The 17,756-nt window shown below is 39.8% G+C and overlaps 3 protein-coding genes across 3 annotated transcripts; 1 reads left to right on the top strand and 2 right to left on the bottom strand.

Moving 5' to 3' along the window:
• Window positions 1–3,225: 3,225 nt before the first annotated feature.
• LOC135637532 (ethylene-responsive transcription factor ERF011-like) lies at window positions 3,226–3,980 on the bottom strand. The gene has a single exon (XM_065150101.1). The coding sequence runs from the start codon at window positions 3,893–3,895 to the stop codon at window positions 3,329–3,331; it is 567 nt and encodes a 188-aa protein (XP_065006173.1). The 5' UTR covers window positions 3,896–3,980; the 3' UTR covers window positions 3,226–3,328.
• A 7,947-nt stretch (window positions 3,981–11,927) lies between these two features.
• On the top strand, window positions 11,928–12,993 carry LOC135637925 (auxin-responsive protein SAUR71-like). Its single transcript, XM_065150812.1, has one exon. The coding sequence runs from the start codon at window positions 12,327–12,329 to the stop codon at window positions 12,735–12,737; it is 411 nt and encodes a 136-aa protein (XP_065006884.1). The 5' UTR covers window positions 11,928–12,326; the 3' UTR covers window positions 12,738–12,993.
• Window positions 12,994–14,702: 1,709 nt separating this feature from the next.
• On the bottom strand, window positions 14,703–17,588 carry LOC135638777 (pentatricopeptide repeat-containing protein At2g33680-like). The gene has a single exon (XM_065152161.1). It carries the CDS (start codon window positions 17,309–17,311, stop codon window positions 15,083–15,085), a length of 2,229 nt encoding a protein of 742 aa, XP_065008233.1. The 5' UTR covers window positions 17,312–17,588; the 3' UTR covers window positions 14,703–15,082.
• Window positions 17,589–17,756: the final 168 nt, after the last annotated feature.

Raw genomic sequence — 17,756 nt, forward strand, 5'->3', positions numbered from 1 at the left:
GTCTAATCTATTTTATAAAAAAACAAAGAAATATTTTTTGTCTACTAATCTGGTTTTACTTCTTTGTTGTCCCAAAATTTAAGGTCGTGATATCGAAAGACGGGAAGAGGAAAATAAAATAGTAATAATTCCTTGTGTTAAAGGGTCATGCGCAGATTGGGATGTTTGCTACTGTTGTGGAGCTGATCGATTTTGCTGGCAATCATGGGAGATTTGCAGATCACATTGCACTACATGTGATCCCCATTGTCATCCCCCAGCATTCTACGATCCATAATCACCGGCTCCTATAGCTGTATAACTTCATGTTGTTGGAATAAAAATCTCATCTCATGTTTCCCTATTGTCATCCCTTAGCATTCTACAACCCATAATCACCGGCTACTATAACTGTATGACTTCATGAATAAAAATATCATCTCATGTTTTTCATTTTCCTCTACTAATTTTGTGTTGTTTGTTTGGTTTTTCTATTATGTAAACTATCGGATGTTGCACCGCTGGTGTAATAAAGCGCTTATTTAGGCTCACACAATAAACGATCTCTTTAGACGTGTACTATGAAACATGTAAACTCAAACTATCATAATAACATAATCGATAGAGCAACTCAAGATTTAGTGGTAACAAAATGAAAAGTAAATAATTTATACCACAGATCAACATTTCAAATTTATCATAAAGACAATGCAACTAGATCTTATGGATCGTAGTGGTCTTTCAGTTTAATGAAAGGAATGCCCAAAACAAAAAATACATTTATATTACTTTAAAGAACAAAAACTACCTATCGTATGCTCGTTAGCCCACAAAACTAACTTTAGCTTTGCGGACTAATCCCCTCTCCAAAGATTGTTAAAATATTTTTTTACTTATATATACACACACGTATACATAAATATATACATATACATAAATATATACATACATACACACACATATATATATATATATATATTCTCACTTTAAACTCATTCAAATCCATTCATAAGTTTATTATTCATTAGAAATTCATAAATCTTAACTATAAGATTAAGGACCGATTGTAATACCTTAAAAGTGATCCTAATAGAATTTAGGTTCGACGATTCATTGATCTTGTATCATCTCTCAAAAAGAAATTTTGATAAAAGAAAACAATATCACTAGAAATAAATGTAAAATCAAAAGAAAAATAACCTCTATTACTCGTAAGGTTAAAGTGTCAACTGCGAGGGCTAAACAATGGAATAAAGCACAATAAAAGACTTAGAATAAAAGTGTTAAAACACAAGTTATCTTTGGACAGCACTTGGGTACTCTCGGTTGAGGGTCACTATTGATTTCAATCTCCTCCTTCAATACTATTATCGAAATTTCCTCCTTAGGCTTGATAGCAAGTAATATGATTTTAGGACTACTTATAGTTGGTGGATGAGGTTTGAATAAAGGATTTTGGATAAAAAACTCATGGAAGAAGGGGCTATGGTTGGAGGTCTATAGCATTTTATAGAATTTCTTCTCTCTTTTCTGATAGAAGCTTGAAAATTAGGGTTAATTGGGGCTTCTTCTTAGTTGTCTTTGGGATATTCTTTCTTCTTCTACTTCTATTTTTTCATGCTACTATCAAAGACCTCTTTAGTATAGCTTAATTTGACAAATGAAAAAAGGTAAGATTCATAATAACTCAAAGAAAATCTCTATAATAAGATGGTCGGAAGAAGGATTGTTAAATTATAAGCTCCTTCTATTATGACTTAAATTTTGATAATAAAATTAATTAATAAATTTAATAAATTATGTATTTTTGAGATAAATGATATAGAAAATACTTTGATCATAGACTCAAACTATAGAAGGGTTAAATATCGAGTAAAAGAGTTAGACATCGTGTTGAAAGATTTTTGTTTCAAAAATTAGACGTCGAGCTAGAGGATTGATCAATACGTCTTATGGACTTGATGCTAGAGGTTCTAACATCATATCAAATGGATTATATATCGCGTTAAAAAATTGGATGTCATGATGAAATTGATAGGTTGAAAGATTGAGCTATACTAAAGTATAGTGTGATGTGTCGAAGTTTCGAATAGACAATAAGATATCATGATATTATGATAAATGAGGATGAGCTAATTGTGCTTTCGTTCTTTATATATATATATATATATTCAGAAAACCCAAATCTAACCTTATTTTGAGGTGCCTGAATCTAAAGAATACCTAATTATATGGAACGATTACTTTGGGGATGAGGAAGTTCGTTCTTAGGCATACCGAGGTGTAATAACATGTCTTATCTCCCATGCAGAGGTGTCTATACGTCGATATATGACAGATATTGTAGATCCTCTCCTCATTGGAGGTGCAACATCATTGAAGAGAAGGCCATACATATTGAGATCCTCGCTTCCTTCTAATAGGATCCGGCTATGCCGTCACGTCATACTGGATGACTTGACAAGGCACATCCAGCTATGCCACCACGTCAAGGAACAAATCAGTGCACCTGGTTGTTTTATGATGTCCGTAAAGACAATAGTTTTGGAAGATGGGTTGGACTCAGGTTGGGTTGACAAGGTATCACACATCATCCAAACCTACCCACCAAACCATGCCAGGTAGAGTATCCACGGTTCCCTGATGCTTTGATTGGTGGAGATGGCCGGAAGTGCGTGATAGGCGTAGTACCTATACCTCGGTTGTCCCAACATAAGTCAAGTTGCGACATCCTCATCCAGGTAGGTGCCCCGTTCCCACCCACAGCACCAAGGAAAAAAGAAGTCACACGTCAGAGATTTGCAGCAGACGTCGACGTGCCTGGTGCTACAGCAACGTGTTTAAAGGCCACAGCATCAGGGTCCCGCCACATCAGACGGTCCATTATGTGCTTCGCTGTTGGGTTGGGCGAGCAGGTACGCCATCCCCCACAGACACATACTGCTGCTACAGAGTAGCAACAGCGGCTATAGCCTTAAGAGCCCCCACCCACAACAATTTGAAGTGGATGAGCTGATCATGTCCGTTTGACCCTTCCTGCCTCTGGCTTTCTTCAAGCTCAATCTAAAGTCATGTACAGCGACATCTTATCCATCTCCTCCGACCCACCCAACCCTACCACCCTTGTTGTCTACACTCTTTAACATCGGCTTGGGATTTGGTCAACCACCTTAACCTTCATCCTTACACTTCTCTTGATGACGGACCAACAAAGAACAAACCAAGAAAGAAAAACACGAAAAAACGTAAAAGAAAGATAACTCTCGATCTGAGCTAACCTTCATCATCGGCGAACAGGCCGACCAAAAGCTGATGAAGACTGAAGAACACATATACATACACTAGTATTCTAGTCCACATCAGAGCTCTCGGGGCTCGGCTGCTGATTGAGATCAGGGTTTTTAGCCGCCCGAGTTGGCTGCTGCTGCTGCTGCTGAAACTGAAGCCGGTGTTGATGGTGTTCCCTATGTGGTCGTTGCTGTTGCTGCTGCGGCGGCGTTGGTGACATGAGACCCATCCAGAGTGCGTCCACTCTTGCGCCCACCTCGGTGGCCTTCTTCCGAATCAACGCGGCCGACATGGGGGCGCCTCCGACCACCGGGTCATCAGAGAGGATCTCGTCGGGGAAGTTGAGTCTGGCGGAACGGCCCCTGAGGTAATAGACGGCGGTGTCGTAGGCCCTGGCGGCGGCCACCGCGGTGGAGTAGGACCCCAGCCAAATCCGCGATCGCTTGTTGGGCTCCCGTACCTCAGCTACCCACTTCCCCCACTTTCGCATCCTGACTCCTCTGTACGGCCTATCCTTACCGCCACCGCCTGCGCTCCCGACTGCCGCTGCCGCCCTTTTCCCGGCCGCTGGCGGCGACGGCTTTCTTGGTTTGTCGTTGGTGGAGGTGAAGCAGTACTGCCCCTCCATCCTTTCGCCCTTCGCTTCTCTCTCTCTCTCTCTCTCTCTCAACGCTACTTGTAGTTGCGATGGCCAAGAATTGAGGGGTGCAGGTTTTTGATGGACATAGCAAGAGTATTAATACAAATTAAACCTTTTAAGATTTATGATACTTCAATCAAAATTATCATGGTGATAACATCATAATACAGCATATTATGAATTTAAATTTCTTTATTTCGTCTTAATATCTATCTCTAATCAGCTTAACCCATCTAAATAATAAAACATACATCAGAAAAGAAGCGTGTGGGTGCGATCTTTTGGTGACGAGAAAACGATACCTCCACTAGGGTGACTGTTCCAGTGACGTATGACCTCACCAACTTAGCCCGGTCGAGGACCATGGAAAGATATTATACGCGTGGTCGGCAGTGGCAGCCCAAACAAAACGGCATTAAGTTGAGTGAACGGAATGCATACGCACTGCCATGCATTAAATCACAGGCTGCACGTACGATTTCATCAAGATGCCAAAATTTTGTGAACTGTAGCAACTAGTAATGTTTTTGGACTGCCATCTCTCGGCCTCTGCGTTGACTTCTGCTGAGGTGGAGGAGATTTGGGACACTTTGCCAGTGACCTGTCCGAAGCCCCTCTCACTTGGGAAGGATCGGTGTTTCGTGGGTATGAAACTGTAAAGAAGCTGGTTCTTGAGTGATGCAGAGAAATAGGAGTTGAGGGTGTAGGATTCGATTGGCAAACCGTGCTCAGATCGGCTTGCTGCTGTCGGCTGCAGGCGTGGCCGAGAAAAGAGGACAGGAAGAAGAAGAAAATAATAGATGGTCAAATCCAGTCAATCTCACCGACATATGGGACCGACATGTGACGCTGCCCATGACGTGGGCGTTGCCACCTCGCTTTCGGACACCGCCGCCCTCGACATCGGCACCAAAGGGAGGGGGGACAAGTATTATGGCCGGCTGTGCACTTCATTTTCCCTCGGCGAATGGCTGAGGTTAATGGATGGAAATGGAACAAACGACCAGGATGAGAAGAGGTAGATTGGTGGTGGCCGGGCAACCCAGGGTGGGAGGAGGCGTGGAAGTAACACCGTTCGAAGGAATGCTTGTTGAGGGTGGAATATTATGAGTTGAGAGAGAATAAAAGGATACGAATACAGCAGAGATGATGGGGAGAGATAGTTGTTGTCTTCTCTCTCTTAACAAAGCACTCTTTTTCACTTTTTCTTTCTTCACTATAAGCGTACTTTTAAGTTCCGTCCCTAATTATACTTGGATAATATCCTATTGTATTTTAGCATTCACAATAATGGGTAAATACTAAAAAAAATCTTTAATTAAAAAAAAAGTTTTAAAGAGCACTCTATTTTTAAATTTTTTTATAAAATATTTTTATATAAAAATTGATTTTGTTTCTATATCTATCTCATCGGCTATCGTCTTCTTTGTTGGTCCCTTATACCTCCATCCTTGATAGTTTTTATACGTAAATTCTCTCATTCTTTGCCCACCACCCTCGTCCACTTTGACAACCTCCATATATAAGCCTTCTTATCCCTCACCCATCGCCCTCATTCCTTTGACCACTTTCGCATCATACAATTGCCCTCGCCTTCTTTCCCCTCTCCTTTTCCTTTATCCTCAGCATATTGTAAAAGTCCTTGCTCGTGACTCTCTCCACTAAGGTTAATAATGGGTATGATGGATACAAGCATGGGGTGAGGGGGTGGGGGTGCGACGATGTATGATTGGTACGATGGATATGAGAACGTTGTAGAGTCCCTAATCTCTGTAATTCTATTTAATCTTATTTAAAAAATAAGATATTAATTTTAGATTTTTTAGTATATAATTTAACTTTTTAAACTAGAAATTTCTTATCCTATAACTTTATCTAAAAGGTAAGATATTAATTTGTGAACTTTCAAAATATATTTGAACTTCTTAACACTCTCTCCTAAAAGTATACTTTTGAAGATAGATCTTAGCTTGCTTCCAAGATCTTTAAATGGTCATATGGAAAGAGATTTGATAAAAATATCCATTTTATTTTCTTTCCTTTTGATCTTCATGACCTCAATAACTCTTTGAAGCATATTTTCTCAAATAAAATGATGTTTAATTTCGATATGCTTGGTTCATGATAAATTAGATTTGTAGCCAATTTTAAAGTACTTTGATTGTCACCCTATAAAATAGTTGATTTGTTAATTTGACAGCACACATCTTCGATTAGATGTCATAACCATATACATTCTTGAGCAGTAATTGAGGAGCCTTATATTCTGCTTTGATTGTATAAAGAGAGACCAACTGTTGTTTCTTACTACATCATGAGATGTAAACAGAACCATATAAAAAATATATAGCCAGAAGTCGATCTACTATTATTCAAATCACCTCCCAGATTAGCATCTGCATAATGATGTAATTCAAGATGTATGTCATTCTTATAGAATAATCCCAAGTCAAGGGTAGAATTCACATATTTTAAAATTCTCTTTGCTATATCAAGATAGCATAAAATGTTATAAGACCAACTGAAAATGTAATATATGGTCTTATAACTATTAAGTATATGAGACTCCTAATAAGAGCACAAAAAGATCGAGGGTCAAAAAGAATCTTCCCATCATTACCACTTAATTTTATATTTGCATCAAGTGAAGTAGAAACCTTTTTACTTTTACTAATTCCAAACCTTACGATAATTTTCTTTATATAGCTTATTTGGGAGATAAATATACCTTCGTTTGTATTCATCATCTCGAGACCAAGAAAAATATTAAGTTCTCCTAAGACTTTTATCGTAAAGGAAGATCACCACGCAGCTTTGAAATCTCTATTTTATCATTATTGGTGATTATCATATCATTTACATATAGATTTCGTTACTTTTCAATAAATAAGTTATGATTTGAATAAGAAGAAATATAATTATAGAAATATAAGTATTATACAATATTTTTATACCATGTTCTCGGAGCTTGCTTTAATCCATAGAGAGCTTTCTTGAGCTCGTAAATATAATTTAGTTCAAAAATAAAAGTATACTCTGGTAATAATATCCTTGTTAATTTCACCATCTATGAATGCATTCTTCATATCAAGTTGTCAAAAATTCCATTTAAGATTAGCTGCTAAAGCAATCTTCATCTTAACATATATCATCTTGGCCATAGAACTAAAGATTTTTTTTATAATCTTCTTTGTATTTTTGAAAAAAAAAACCCCTCAGAACAAGTCTTATAATAATCTATACTTCGATCTGACTTACGTTTCACTTTATAGACCCATTTGTAAGTAATTAGATCTACATTTGCTAGCATTGACATAAGATCTCAAATTTTATTTTTATGAAGAACATTTATTTTTGTATTCATGGTATCCTCCTACACCTTAATACCTTTAGCTTTATCAAAACAAGTAAGCTTAAGATCATCAATTAGTTTAGAAAAGAAATAATGACATATGCTTACATTATCTCCATCTCTATAACGTGCTAGTTTGATTTTTTTTTTTATCTTCTCAATGTTAAAATTGTCTCTTCAAGAACATCAGTATTCCTCATATCGCTTTGCTCCATTATTGATGATGAAAAAATAACAAGAATAGATACAGATGAGGAAGAAAGATGAGCCAAAATCTATAAAAGTATTAGTGGATAGAAACTCAACCACAAGTTTTAAAAATTGTGATTGATATTTTAAAAAATTTACATAACAAGGATAATAACAAGAAACTTTATCAAACATAACATCTTGAGATATAACATACCTATGTGTTTGCGGATCCATACATTTTTAACTTTTCTTTCTTTCATCAAAGCCAATAAAAATATATTTCTTGATCTTAGCATCAATAAAAATGCATATTTTTTAATCTAATATGTGAACATAGCATGAAAAACTAAATACTCTGAAATGTTTAACATTTGGTTCTCACCAAACATAAGCTTATATAGAGACTTCAGATTGATTAAACTAAAAAGAATTTGATTAATAACATAAATTACATTTGTCATACTTTCTGCCCATAAAACTTTTGGTAAATTTTTTATACGAAGGCAACACTTACAAGCCTTCACAAGATGTCAAATCTTTCATTCAACCATACTACTTTGTTGTGGTGTATTTACATATGTAAATTCTCTTTTGATGCAATACACTTTACAAATAGAGAAGAATTTATCAAAAATGTTCTCTCTATCGGTGTAAAATCTTTTAATTTTTCTTTCAAGAGCAATTTCAACAATTAACTTGAACTCTTGAAATTTTAAAAAAACTTTTAATTTTTCCTTCACAAAATAGACTTAAGTGAACGTTCTAAAATCATATAACGAGAACTTGAATAAGATAATGTTTGAGTAAGGCCCATTAGATCAATAAGCTCCAAAAAGAATTTATACTTCTTGTAAATGATCTATCAAAAGGTTATTTATGTCCTTTGTCATATTGACAAACTTCACAAACTTCATCACTACTAAAAGAAGTAAGATTGGGAAGATCATTTAGTAAATTTTTCTACAACATAATTTTTAATATAAGAAAATTTATATGATCAAGTCTAACAAGCTAGATTGATGCACCATCATTTGTACTCGTTTTATCAATATAAGAGGTTGACGTTGATAAAATATATAAATCTTTGACCCTTTTACTAATATATACTACATCTATATTTAATTCTTTTATATTACGAAGAAACTTAACTTTATTAGGATAAAAAAGAATATAATTTCTAGCATCAACTGTATTTGCAATAGAGAAGAGACTTTTCTTTATACCTGGAATATGATACACTGTTTAATATAATAATATCATCATCTTTATCTAAGATTATGATGGCACCTTCCGTTTTCACTTAGTGAATAGTATTATCTATTGTGATAATTACATCATTACCTTTATATTGACGAAGATCAATGAATTTCATACCATTATCAATGAGATGATGATCACATCCTAAATCAACAATCCAATCATATTTGAAATTGATAGATATCATGGGCTATAAAACACTTGCCTCAATCTTCATTAGAAACATTAGAACAACCTTCTTTATTTATAATGTTTCCTCTTTTAATCTTCACATAATAATTTTTTTTTATATGACCTAATTTGTTATACCTATAACACTTAATATTCTTTCGATATGCACTATTATTTGAAGAAGACTCTTGTTTGTTGTTAGCATCGTCTTTCTTTCTTCTTATCATTATCATTATCTTTTTTTCTTATTTGTAAAAAGAGCATTTCTATCTCCCCTGAAATAAAAACTCATGTTAGAGCAAGAGATTCCTAAGAAGTAAGAAGATTTTTCAATTTTACTAAAGATTGATCGTTGAACCCATCCTTAAATAGATATAACATAAGGAATATTTTTTTTTCACCATCCAAATCAGATAGCCAAACCATCCAAATTGGGCCTAATATCTAGCCCACTCAATCAAACTTGTCAAAATTAGGGTTGATTGAGGTCAAAACAAGATTCCATCAAAATTTAATGTTGACTTAAGTCATCTTTTCGATTGAATCAAAATTAAAGTTGGCCAAGGTCAAAATAGGTCAAATTAGATTTTAGCTCATCAAAATCTAAAAACCAATCAAAATCTAGAGGCCCAAATCTAATCAAAGTCAAAATCTAATTTGGGCTAAAGTTGGTCAAAATCTCTAGCAGCCCTTCTCCAATCTCCGCAGATCGATCGAGAAGAGAGCAGCAGCAATACCAGCAACAGATTCAAGTGGAAAAAGTCGACAGCGAAGAGACTATGAAATCGCTTCAACTGAGACCACTCAACCATTATAGAAATGGGATAATTACATATTATCAATTTTTTTTCTTTGATCCTATTAAGATTATTAATTTTATACTTAAAAAATTTACATTAAGATCTTTATAGTATTAAAAGTAAAATAAATAAACTTATTTGTCCGAATGTCAATTGCATTAACGAATGTTTATTACATAATGCATGACATCACAATCGACACAAAAGTCATGGATAAAAAAAATATTTCAATTTTTTTTTATTTGAAATATTAAAATTATCTATTGACATGTAAAATTGATAGAAATGAAAGGAATATTAAGATTATTTTTTTCTATTACTTTTACACATAAATAAAAATGTTTATTTTTTTCAGAACTATAAATATTTTAATATAATTTTTTTTAAATAAAAAATCACGATAGTCCAAATACTAAGCTAACATCTAATTCGCGCGACGTCCCCAACTGGTCCGCCCGTGGCTACTGTCGCACGCTTCTCACCGGTAGCCAATCTCAGACGTTAACCAACGTTGTCCGACGACGCAGCAGTGCCGTCGCCTGTCAACTGCCGTGCACAGCCACCATAGCCACGCGACGCAGCTCGCCGACCGCCGTGCATAACCACCATAGCCACGCGACGCAGCCTACCGACAGTCGTGCATAGCCACCATGGCCGCGCGACATAGCCCGCCCACCGCTGCCGCATCACGACCTCCATACCGCGGTCGGCTACCCACCAATCCAGCAGCGAATATCCTGGCGCTGCCGGTCTGTATGCTGCAACTTCCGCTAAGTTCCACCGTCGTGAACACTGGGAGTGACGCCCAGCTGCTGCACTCCTGTGTTACCACACAGAACACTCCCGCTGCATGTGCAGCCGCTGCAAACGGCAGGGCCGGCAACCAAGGAACGCCGCCGCCCTCCAGAGCGCTGCCGCTACCCATCGCAGGGCCAGCAACCTATGAACACCGCCGTCCGTCGCACTTTTGCTTCACCGCCGTGGACAGCCTTAGCATCCAGCGACTGCCGCATATGCTGCCATTGCACAGCAACAACATTTGACAAGACCGGTGACCACAGTAGGTTTTGACCTTTCACTACACCGTCGCCAACAGACGACAGTCCGTCGATTAAAACAACGACGACGCCTTTTTCGTTTGCGGCTTCCTTGTGTACGTGTGTGTGAGGGATCTTATAATCTTATGTTATTTTCTACGCATATAGATCCCTAAAACAAAGTGTATATAGAAAGTAATTTATGAGAATCCATTGGTAACAATAACTATACTTTGTTGGATAATCTTAATGAGAATCCCATAACTTAGGTTAAGTATGATCGCATAATCTGGCACTATCTGCTTATCATCTTTAACGAGTTGACGAGGAATGAAAGGTCAACTAACGACAAAGAAAACGTTTACTTGCATGGTTTGACCGTCGACTCCACCGAGCGACATTTGCACTTAGTATAACTCAGATGAACCTCGTCGGTCCATTCATCTTTCGCCTTTCTCCAACAGATTGCCCACCAATTACAGGAAATGAGCTTCATTTCATTGTATGATATGTAGTATATGTACAGTGTAAATAAATGTAGAGGGAGCATTTGTTCATTTCCTTAAAAGCCTACACTTAATGGGTAGTAAGCTGCATTGTGTTCATGGAGCTCAGCCCAGACTGGTGGTTCATTACCTTCCCCACTATCTGCAAGATCCAAAGTTCGTCCCAAAGTTCCCTTTGGTAATTGTCTTTCTGCTACTGCTTGTTTTCATCCATCCGCATGTTGATGAGATGGGAAGAGATGAAAGATGGATAGGTGGGGATCGCAGCACATCATTGCGTTGGTTCTTCGCACCGCGTACCCAACTAAACAATAATAGCACCACCGTCCGCCACGGCCATCTCATGTGTTGTTGGATCTCTCCTCACCTCTCCTCTCCTCTCTCCATCTCTATGAGCTTAACACGCTTTCCTCCACTTAAAAATTCCAAAGCCTTCGTCTCCAACCCATATCCCATGTGCTTCCCTCCTTTATTCCGCGGCTACAGCACCACGCGAAGTCAAGCCTCAACTGTCATGCATGCCCCCCACCCACATGATAGATACTCATATCTAAACATCGAGGCTGGAAGAAATATCCATAGATTAATGGGTAAGGGAACTATATTCGTCAGATATGTTGGCTTTACATAAATCTGGATCTGAAATCCTTTTAATTTCGTGTAGAAGCAGAGCGATTCCCAACAGTCAACCGCTACCTTCGTGGATGTGCCTCGACGAGGCAGCAGCACAAGACTACATGTGGCGTTCATGTTATACATTTCAGAGGACGACACCAAGCTTGATTTGTTCTTGGCCTTCAGTTAACTGTGGAAGATAACAGTGTGATGGAATCAGAATAGCTCGATCGTACGTCGGCTCAGACCACCTTAAAGCTGAAGGCTTTGTGTCAACAGCAGTTTGCGTGTGTACGCGAAAAAAATCAAGGGATATCTGCAACATTCATTACTGGAACATGCAGCGTATTCGGATCACCGGTGTGAATGAGAAAAGACACATCATTTGCATGCTGACCGGCTGCCTTTATAAAACGCTCAACACCTCCTCCCTCCTCCACTCATCAACATCAGCATAGTCTAATAGCGAAAGGCACCTTTGACAAGCAAATGGCGATCGGCATGACGGGTTTGGTGAAGAAGTTTTTAGCCTGCGGCGGCAGGAACTTCCGGAGCGGGCTACTGGAGGGCCACATATGGGTGTGCGTGGGCACGGAGGCGGCGGCGGCGCGGAGGCTGGAGGTGGAGGCGAACTACCTCAACCACCCGCTGTTGGAGGACCTGCTGCGGCTGTCGGTGCCAGAGTTCGGGTACTCGTACGAGGGGGCGCTGCGGATCGCCTGCGACATCGACTTCTTTCTGTACTTGCTCGATCTGCTGAGGAGCAGCGACCCCGCCGTCCACTACATGGAGCTCCGGGATCTGATGGCCGCCTTCTACGTCTCGGCTGGCGGTAGCAGACAACACCACCCAAGTTACCACCACCAGCAGCAGATGCTGCTGCTGCTGCAGCAGCTCTGATTCTAATTTTCCTCAAGACAAAAGGGGAAAAAATGATTCTTTTCTTCTGTTTGACTTGATTCATTTCTTTTTTCTACCAATATATATATATATATATATATATATATATATATATATATATCGCTCTTGAAGAAGAGTAATTGACTACTTGCATTTGCATGTTTTAAAGCCCATGAGTTGACATTGGGCCCTTCATGTTCGTTTGTACAAAGGAAGGGATACTGATTGAATGAAACAGTTGGTGGCACTTCTTTTCATTTAGTGGTAGATTATTCAGGGTTTTCGCGTCTATTAATACTTTAAATGCTTTGCAAGATCTTTCAAGTTCCCAACATGGTTTCGGGATTGAAATGTATGATGCATCAGACTCTCAACCAAATCAAGATCATGTTGATCTACCCAAAAAAAAAACTGAAATGTTCATTAAAAAGTTCAAGGAAGATTGAAAGCTGTATGAACCTTATTATGGATACATAAAAAGAGTTTGGGAGCATAGTCAAGCTAATCTTACATGCTAATTAGAGAAAACAAATATGCCTAAAGCACACTTTGCTTGTCATGGACATACCTCAACTAAATTACAAAATGCTGAAGACGTAAAAAAAGATAACGAATTTCTTAGAAAAATCATTATCTTTGATAAATTGGTATGGAGCACTGAAAAGATAATTTTGGCTCTAATCCTATGCCAAGGTGACGACAGCCCTTGCTCCCCCACCTTCCTCGTGCGAGGGCCATAGACGATAATACTAGCCACATGTGCAATGACAAGGATGACGAGGGCGAGGTAACGTCCAAGGGCATAGGCAATAACAGGTTTGATAAGGTAGAGAGGATGGGAGGCTGTGGCGGAGGCAACACAAGTCACGCTAGCCACCTATATAGTGAGGGAGGATAGCAAGGGTGAGGTGATAGGTCTGACGAGAGCCAAGAGGGGAGGCAATAGTAGATGTGATGTAGGGGACACTAGCGAGGCAATGAGTTTGACAAAGGCCAACGGCAAAGATGAAAGTGGTGACAAGTTCAATGAGTTAAGGTGAGAGGGGAGGCGGTGGCAAAGATGACACAAATAATACTGGCTACCTGTGTAACAGGTAAGGACAACCAAGACGAGACAATGGGTCTAGCGAGCGCTAATAACGGAGGCGACGATGAGTCTAATAAGGCTGAAGGGAGTGGGAGGTGATAGCGGAGGCAGCACAAGGGATGCTGCCCGCTTGTGCAACGGCAGAGGAGTAAAAGTTAGGATGCTTAGGAATTTCTCAAAAATTGGAGTTTCTTTTTCAAAAAATTCGCTGGAAGGAGATATTGTAGAAAAAAAATCTGCATCAAACAGAATTTAGAATAACAATAAGAAGAAAGATTGACACCTGACATCGCTTGATACTGATGGTTTTTAATAGCCTATGTGTAAGGATAAGCCTCATAAGAAAGAATAAAGTGAAGTAACAGTTACTACCATGAGCATCCTAAAATATTCCTTAGATCAATTAGCTCCAAGAATGTGGTGTGATTACAATTATCATATTCCTGATTTTTTTTTTTGCGTTAAAACACTTATTAGTGTACAAATTACATTCCGTACTTCTGTTAACTAAGGTAATAGAGTACACAAAACACTTTAACTGCATAGTTAGGTAAATGAGAAGAATGACAGGAAAATTTGATTCTCATATATAGGAAAAAGTATTGAGTAGCTATTTATCACAATCTGATCATCTATGCCTTCATGGCTTCACTTATCAAATTGATCCCAAAGATCAATGAGCTTTAGTTTCACATCATCTTTTAGAGTGTTGCATGTCAGTTTAAGACTTGGAAGGCAAGGAAATGATGATAAGTACAAAATATATGATCCTCTGTTCATCAAATTCAGCAAAAAGAGAATCCACAAATGATTTAATCACACAATTGACATGATGAACAAGAATGACAAAGTTCATCCACATGCATATTAAGAGTAGCTGTTGTGAAATTGTTTGAATCTAATCATCTATGCATGATAGATTATTTCAAAAACAAATTTAATCATCTATGCACTTCATTATCAATATTGTTCAATAAATTACAAAAACAAATTTGTGTATGCTCTAAGATCTCCAGAAGCAAATTTAAAACAAATGTTCCTATTATCATCATGTCAAATGTGTGAAGCCAACATTCTACAACCAGAATAATTCAACACCTGCCCATGCTCCAGTTGTTCTAGATGATCCCAAGTAATAATGTAAATATGTGGTTGAAGACTTGGCACTAAAAGTCAAAGTTTGAATGGTGTGGCTATAATTATATACCTGTTCCGCTTGTTAGAATCCAGCATAGGGAAATCATTTGATTCATGAGGGTCAAGAAAGAGCAGATGCTATCAATTGCGACGCTTCTTCAGTCTGAAATTTTATTTCTGATTCTAGATAATCATGACATGGTGATCGTGAAGCAGGACGATAGCCTTCATCCTTCATGTTTTTAATTAGTCTTCTCAATTCTGCATATATGTCCTCTATCTCAGGGTGCTGCAGCTCCCTAGCAACAAAAACATGAACTGTATTATACAATTCAACCCAACTGCATCCAGGGTCCTTGTCTACTCCTCGGAGCCTCATCAATCCTCTAATTCGTTCCACATCATTCCACCGACTCCAGGCGGCATATATATTTGCCAACAGAATATAAGCAGAAGAGTCCTGTGAGCCAAGTTCCATGAGCCTCTCTCCAGCATATGCACCAATTTCAAAGTTCCGATAGTTGTGACAGGCCCCTAGTACTATCCGCCAAAGACATGTTCCATGATTGATTGGAACTGATTCTATGAAGTCTTTAGCTTCCTTGAACAACCCAGCTCGACTGAGAATGTCGACCATGCAAGCATAATGCTCTATCAGTGGAACTAGTCCGTAGTCATTAAGCATTGACCTTAAGTAACTCCAACCTCTTTCAACTAGCCCAACATGACTGCAGGAACTGAGGAGGTTGACGAATGTGACATGATCTGGTTCTGTGCCCTCTTTCTTCATCTCCTCAAAGAGGTTCAAGGCATCAAATCCACGTCCATTTTGAGAAAATCCTGATATAATCGAATTCCATGCAACAACATCCCTCTGAGGCATTCTTCTGAAGACAACGCTGCAATCTTCAAGATTACCACATTTTGCATACATGGTAGATAGAGCACTACCAATTGGAATCCCCAAACTGAATCCATACTTAAGAGAACAGGCATGAATTTGCTTCCCTTGTTTCAGAGCAGCAAGGCTAGCACATGCTCTAAGAACGGTAGCCACAGTAAGATTACTAGGCAAAATACTCTCTTTTCTCATGCTTCCATATAATGCTAGAGCCTCTTCATGCTCTCCATTCTGCACATACCCTCCTATCATCGAGGTCCACAGCACAACATCAGCATCGTGCAACCCATCAAATCCTTTTCTGGCATCATCAATACAACTGCATTTAGCATACATATCAACCAGTGCGCTTTTCACGTAGGCTTGAAGCTCAAATCCCACCTTCAGCAAAAAGGCATGAGCTTGTTTCCCTTCAACTAGGGCCATTACATCACTGCAAGCATTGAGGAACCCAACAAACGTGAACTCACTGGGCATGAACCCTGCCATTTGCATCTTCAGGAAAAAAGATAAAGCCTTCCTGGAGGCACCATTCTGTGCATACCCAGTGATCATCGCAGACCATGTGATGGAGTTCTTGCCTGCCGATGATTCGAACATGAGTCGTGCATCATCCATGCATTCACATTTCGCGTACATGGTGACAAGAGAATTCTCAACCGAGACAAAGGACAATATACCGTTCCTAATGGCAAGACAATGAACTTGCTGACCCATCTCGAGGAACCCAGGAGCACTCAAGGCACTAAGAACACCGGTGAACACAAACTCGTTGGTGCCACACTCACCTGCTTCCAACATAAGTCTAAACAGCTCAAAGGCCTCCAACCCGGCCTTGTCGACCGCGTAGCCAGAGATCATGGCCGCCCAAGAGACGGCATTTTTATGGGGCATCCTGTCGAACACCTTGCGTGCGTCTGTAATGCATTCCAGCTTACAGTACATGTTCAGCAAAGAGCTGCCTACGAAGACATCGTCGCAGTTCGCCGTCTTGATGGCGACGCAATGAGCCTCTCGTCCGTACCCGCTCGCGCCGGGCGAATGGGAGGCGGCCGTGAATACACCCGCGAAAGTGAAGCAATTGGGAAGGACATGCACGCCGCCTTCGGCCCTCATCCTCCTGAAGAGGTGAAAGGCGGTAGGGGAGCCATGGGGGCCAAGCTGCGAGTAGGCGTTGATGAGGGAATTCCAGGAGACGACGTCTCTGCCGGCGCCCATGTCCTCGAAAGCCGCGGCGGCGCGAGGCAGCTTGTCGCACTTGGCGTACATGACCACAATGCTGTTGCTGAGGAAGACGTCGGCCCAGGAGCCTGATTTGAGGGCGTAGGCGTGGAGAGTGCTCCCCCGCGCGACATTCTTCTGCTCCGTGCACCGGAGGAGCAGGCGGAAGATGGATGTATAGATGGGGGTAGTTGGAACGACTGCTGCGGCAGCGGCGGCGGCGGCCATTCTCTCCCCGTCCTCCTCCTACTCCTCATCCGAATGATGAGGCTGGCTCACCGAGAGCGTAGCGTGACGTCGAGTTCAACGGCGGTGTGTTGATCGATAACATCGTCGTACGGTCGACTCATAGGGAGAAGAAGAGAGAGGAAGGCCTTCGTAGTGTTCGACGTCGGGTCCTAATTAATAGAAAGGAGAGAGCACGTGGTCCATGTTCTTGCAATCGGTGACAGGGTTCCACGTGTGTCCGACTCGTCCAATCGTAAGTGGGTATTTTCGGCGGGGCACGATTGAAGGTAAGGGAATGTATAGCTTCAGCGGAAGCTGGTAATATCACGTTATAGATCCCATGATATGAATTATGATAGACACTCGACAACCCACCCTCACTTACACCCCCTCTCTCTTGCCTCACGCATCTCTTGCTCACACCTGTAAGCAACACAAGAAGACT

This window comes from Musa acuminata, chromosome BXJ3-5, assembly GCF_036884655.1.
Source record: "Musa acuminata AAA Group cultivar baxijiao chromosome BXJ3-5, Cavendish_Baxijiao_AAA, whole genome shotgun sequence".
NCBI lineage: Eukaryota > Viridiplantae > Streptophyta > Magnoliopsida > Zingiberales > Musaceae > Musa > Musa acuminata.